The following is a 6,105-nucleotide window of genomic DNA, read 5'->3' on the forward strand; positions in this document are numbered from 1 at the left end:
TTACATTCCTCCGATTCTCCTCCCCATCCCTCCAGGAGTGGGGGGAGGTAGAAGGGGGTGGGGAGTGAGTTAGCAGCTGCGTGGTTCCAGGTTGCCAGCTGGGCTTGAACCACGACACACACAAGTCATTAAGGGGAACAGAACACTCAAAAGTTTGGATAATTAATTTCATTTTAGTTGCCCAAGTTGGAATATAGAAGCCAAATCCTAGACTGTCTTGTGCATACACATGCGTATGTATACACTTTGTTTACTTTTATTTTTCTAATCTTGGTGACATGATGAATGGTGAATAAGAGAATCACAGAATGAGTGAGGAGCGAAGGGACCACCCCACCACACAACCTAGAGCCAGTTGCCCAAGACTGTGTCCAGATTGCTTCTGAATATCTCCAGGGATGGAGACTCCACAACCTCCCTGGGCAACCTGTGCTAGCACCTGGTTACCTTCAAAGTAAAGAAGTGTTTCCTGATGTTCAGAAGGCACCTTCTGTGTTTTACTTTGTGCCCACTGCCTTTGCTCCTCTGCCTGGGCAACAATGAAAGGAGCTTGGCTCAATCTTCTTTGCATCCTCTCTTCAGGTATTCATACACATTGATATGATCCCCCCTGAGTCTTTTACAAGCTGAACAGTCCCAGCTCTCACAGAGGAGACACTCCAGTCCCTTAATCATATTTGTGGCCCTTCGCTGTACTCTCTCCAGTACATTCCTGACTCTCTTGTACTGAGGAGCCCAGAACTGGACACAGCACTCCAGGTGTGGCCTCACCAGTGACAAGAGGGGAAGGATCACCTCCCTCAGCTTGCTGCCAATACTTTGTGTAATGCAGCCCAGGATACCGTCTGCTTTCTCTGCTGCAAGGGCACATAACTGGCTTATGTTCTACTTTGTGTGCACCAGGAACCCCAATACCTTTCTGCAAAGCTGCTTTCCAGCTGGGCAGCTGTCAGCATACACTTGTTCCTGGGATTCCTCCTTCCCAGTTGCAGGACTTTGTACTTCTCCCTGATGAAACTCACGAGGTTCCTGTCAGCCCATTTCTCCAGCCTGTCAAGGTCCCTCTGGATGGCGGCACAACTCCCTGCCATATCAGCCACTCCTCCCAGTTTGGTGTCATCAGCAAACTTGCTGGTGGTACATTCTGTCCCAGATCCAGATCATTAATGAAGATGTTAAATGGGACTGGATTCAGTTTTGACCCCTGGGTTAGAGTTACTGGCCTTCATTTAGATCCACCCCTTGGGCCTGGCCCTTCAGCCAAGTTTCAATCTACGTCACTGTCTGCTTATCCAGCCCATACACCAATAGCTTCTCTAGAAGTCTCCCACACAATACGGTGTCAAAGGCCTTAGTGAAGTCCAGATAGACAATATCCACTGCTCTCCGCTCATCTCTCTCCACTCATCTATGAGGCCAGTCATTTCATTGTAGAAATTTATCAAGTTGATCAAGCATAACTTCTTGCTGGAGAAGTGAGCAATGCTGACTACTCATGATTATTTTCTTGTCTTTAATGTGCCTGGAAACGGTTTCCAAGTATAGGTGCTCCATCACATTGCAGGAATCTACATGCAGTTCCCTGGGTTCTCCTTGAAGAACGGAGTACTTACCTCCAGTCTTTAGACATTTCTCCCAGTTGCCATGATCAACCAAAGATTATTGAGAGCATTCTCACAATGACATTTGCCATCTCCATCAGCAATTGCGAGTGCACTCCATAAGGTCCCATGGACCTGTGCATGTTAAGTTTGCTGAAGTATTCCCTGACCTGAACCTCTTCCATAAAGGGTACATTTTCCTTGCTCCATCTTTTCTCTCTTGTCTCTAGGACCTGGGATTCCCAAAGATTGGTCTTGCTAGTAAAGACTGAGGCAAAGAAAGCTTTCAGTACCTCAGCCTTTTCCATGTCCTCTGTACTGAGGTCCTCTGTCTTATCAAGCAAAGGGCCCACATTTTCTCTAGTTGTCCTTTTGTCACATGTGTACAGCTCTTCTCATCACACCTGTGTAAGCTCTTTTTATCAGATTCGATTCCATTTGGGCTGTAGCTTTCCTAACTTCATCCTTGGGTGATCAGACAATGCTTCTGTATTCCTCCAAGGTTACTCATCTTTGCTGCCAATCTCTGTATGCATACTTTTTGTGTCTCAGTTTGGCTAGCAGCTCTTTCTTCATCCATCCAAGTGTTCTAGCATTTTTGCCTGAGTTCTCATTTTCTGGGATGGAATTCTCTTGAGCTTGGAGAAGGCAATCCTTGAAAATGAAGCAGGTGTCTCAGGTGTCTTTTACCTCTAGGGCCTTACCCTGTATCTTCCAAGCAGACCTTTGACCTCACATCCCCAACAAGCCCCTCCTCATTGGTAAGTAGGAGGTCTAGCAGAGCACCTTGCCTTGTTGGTTCCTCTATACCTTGGAGGAATAATTCTTGTCAATGGACTCCAGGAACCTCCTGGACTGCTTATATCCTGCTGTGTTGTCCCACCAGCACCTATTAGGGTGATTGAAGTCCCTCATGATGACTAGGAGCTGTGAATATGATGCTGCTCCTATCTGTCTGTAGAGGGCCTCATCCACTTGTTCTTCAGGTATCCTAGAACAGACACCCTTTAAAACACCACCTTGACCTGTTGTCTCTTTAATTCCAACCCATAAACTCTCAGCTGGCTCCTCATCCATCCCCAGGCAGAGATCCATGCATTCCAGCTGCTCTCTTATGTAAATGGCAGCTTCTTCTCTCATCTTTCCTGCCTGTCTTTCCTAATGAGCCTGTATCCCTTGATAGCAACACTCCAGTCACAAGAGCCATCCCACTACATCTCTGTGATCCTTCTCGCACCCCTTCCTCTCACCAGCAGGTTTTGTTACTGTTCTGCAGATAAGAGCCAAGTAAAAAGAGCTGCATAAATGACACTAATATGAGAACTGGCTATTGTTTCCCTTTTACGAAACTATATGGAAGCCTGCCTCTGACAAGCTATGCCAGTTTGTAATGCTCTCTTCGCATCCTTAGAGCTGTGGGTAACAAAAATCACTTTTCTGAAGATTAGAGGCATGCATTACTCTGACTGGAAATGCTAGTCCTGAGAAGATATTGCTGGGTGACTCATAAATCATGTTATGTAGGACACGAGAAGAAGACGTTAAAAGCAAAGGCCTCTTAGTTCAATTAAGTATAGCCATTTCTCACATATTATATAGGATTTGTCAGGCTGGAGAACCGAATTGGTCCAATGATTACATATAAAATACTATGTAATACATGAGAAGTAAATTCTTGTGGCAGTCAGATCTATCAAGGCTGTTACAGCTTGTTGTATCAGATAGGAAATGGCTTAAGAGTGGCAGAGAGGCATGCCTGAAAATGTAATAAAAGTACCTTAGGACTCTAGCACAGCCCAGACATAACTACCTCTTCTATTTGCAGCCACATTCCTCTTAAATTGCAGGCAAGAGGAGAGGGTGGGGGCATATCTGCAGTCGTGCCAGCCAGTCACCTCTCCCAAAACAGATGACAAATATTGTTAACAGGAACAACAGGCCACTTCTGACAGTTTGCTGTCCAGCAAATTCCCTGATGAGTTAATGATGTTGTGACCTAATTAGTCACATCTTTTCCACCTTGCTTTTCCTTCTGTACAACTGGGAATAGAGGATGGAAAGGTCATATTTCACCGCTTGCCTCTGATGCACCCCAGCCACCCGTACACCCTCCTGGCTGCTGATAGTGCAGCGTGGAGCCAGGAAAGGAGTAGGAGTGGCAGCAAGGTCAGACACATTGCCTGGCAGGAGACGCTGTGCTTCCCAGGAGAGAAGGAAGACAGATTCACCTTTCCCAATTTATTCTTCAGCCATCTGTCATACTTTCAAAAGGCAACTGTACCAACAGGCACATGCTTTCCTTTGGTCTACTGCTCTATACTGTGATATACTAGCAATTTTTTCAACCCAATGTGTAATACTGCTCTGGTTCTGTAGTTTAATACTCTGCCTCCTCATCACTGTGGTATGTAACTGTCTTCAAGGATACACAGTTCACCTGTGGTATTATTTACTGGGCTTGGCACTTCTGGCCCAACAGCAGAGGACTACTTAATTCAATTCTAATTGCCTTGGCCACTGAAGTGGCCATGATTCTCCTATTCAACATCAACTTCTCACTTTTTCTTGTTCTGATGACCTCTCCAACAAAATAGGCCACAGCGCTTATGAAGAAAATAAAATCCTTGAGCCTGAGTACATTTTCTGCTCTGTATTTGTTTTATGTACTATGAAAAATGGAAAAATTTCAACACAGAAGGGAAAGGGTTAACAAAGTACCCAGGCTTATCTTTACAAAGTGATTAGGGTGAGTGATATGCTATGTGCATTCAGGCACGGGGGATCTGCTTAGACATATTAATGTGCATTTGCCTAAATTGCTTACAAGCAACTAATCAAGCACACAGGATAAGACACTGCAATTAATTTCAGAAAATATAAGTATTCAGGGGATCGTCTCTTCCTCCTCTCTCCTCTTCTCTCCTTTCCCCCTTAAAAGCCCTGTGTTGGATGCAGCCTACAATTCAGGTTTACACAGAACATAAGAATTACCCCACCTAAAAATACCAGCAATTTGAAAGAGAGAAATCTTTGGATAAGGTAAGAGAAATATCTATTATTCAGACTTCTGACCATTTTTCATTACCCAGCAGCCTAGCAACATGCCATCCAGCTGGTTTTCATTATTATGCCTGCCTGACTGACATCCCACCACTCCAAGATGCGCACTTGTTTTTGTGTTCCCCAATTTGTTGCACTGAATAATAGCATCTACTGAAAAATGCAGTTTAAATCTGCTTTCACCAGAAATATTATCTATGTATTAAACATATCTTTTTAAATCATACAGAGTGCAGATTAATATGTCTGCATAATCATTTCATCATAGACAACTCACTCATATGACATCAGGATAGTAAACACTCTGGGACATACCTTCCGAGGGCCTGTGTTTTTCAGCTCAAAGACATCCATGGTGTAGTTGACTCTGCGACCATAGTGATCAAACTGAACATTTCCTGTCAATCCTTGTATTCGAACCTACAAATGGAAGAGAAAGTATCATGAAGATCCAACCTTATATTCTTTATTCCAAATGTCACAGAGCAGCACAAATTGCCCTGGCTATGTCCTTAGACTACCGTAACAACACTACTGTAGAATAGTCAGTCATTATAAAGCAAAATGTTGGCTACTTTTTCTATGTATTCTTTTTTTCTTGTCAAACCATGCTCAAAAATAGGGTTAGATATGCCAGTATCTAAGTGCTAACAAAGACACACAATCAACCTTCCCTTCTTTCATGCTGTGCAGCTCAACACCTTCCAGCTGCAGGTCCTAAAGAGAAGTACATTTTTTACCATTCTCACCACTTGGGCAGAGTATTTTGGATCACATGAAATAAACCCAAAGGATGATTGGCCTGAGCTCATGTATCTTTTTAGCTCACACTTCGGTGAATTCAATGTACAAATTGAGTATATACTGCTGATTAAGGTAAACTTCATAACAACCCTAGCCTCAGCAAAGCAGTTACTATAACATAGAATGGATTACATGTATAGGGCCTGAAAGAGAAAAAAAAAAGAGTGTTTCAAAGCTTCAAAGCGGAGAAGGACAGATATAAAGGCATAAGATTGGCTGTGGCAATTTTCCACCACCTGTGTCTCAGCTGAAACCAGAACTCTCTGTTTTTCTTTCAGTGCTATATTGCCTCACAGAGGGATACCCAAACTGTGGTCCTCATCCCAGAGAAGTCATGGCCGTACTGTTGCTGGCTTTGATTGTATCAGCATCTGGCCATGCAAACTTCTTTGGCCAGGTTTAAAGGCACATGCTATCTGCCTGAACACAGAAGCTTGACTTCATGCTTCTCTCAATTGTTACAGATCTGTGGATCTGTACAGAGTATGTGAAGCATACAAAGTGCTTTATTTCTCTCCCTAAGAGTCAGAATGTGGATTTAAACCACTTACTCTTTCCATCTGTCCATTTCTATCTTTGTGGATTTTTCTCCAGGACTGAAACCTTGGCTTCCAGGCACAGAGCTGCCAGCTCTGTCAGC

At 43.8% G+C, this 6,105-nt stretch overlaps 1 protein-coding gene across 1 annotated transcript in view; it reads right to left on the reverse strand.

Moving 5' to 3' along the window:
- Window positions 1–6,105, reverse strand: part of GRIA4 (glutamate receptor, ionotropic, AMPA 4) — a 77,335-nt gene that overhangs the window by 65,804 nt on the left and 5,426 nt on the right. The window contains exon 4 of the mRNA XM_010012853.1: window positions 4,977–5,081. Within this exon, the coding sequence (XP_010011155.1) occupies window positions 4,977–5,081 (105 nt within the window). The remainder of the gene's footprint in view (window positions 1–4,976; window positions 5,082–6,105) is intronic.

The sequence above is a fragment of the Nestor notabilis genome, unplaced genomic scaffold (genome assembly GCF_000696875.1).
Source record: "Nestor notabilis isolate BGI_N333 unplaced genomic scaffold, ASM69687v1 scaffold2284, whole genome shotgun sequence".
In the NCBI taxonomy this organism is placed as follows: domain Eukaryota; kingdom Metazoa; phylum Chordata; class Aves; order Psittaciformes; family Psittacidae; genus Nestor; species Nestor notabilis.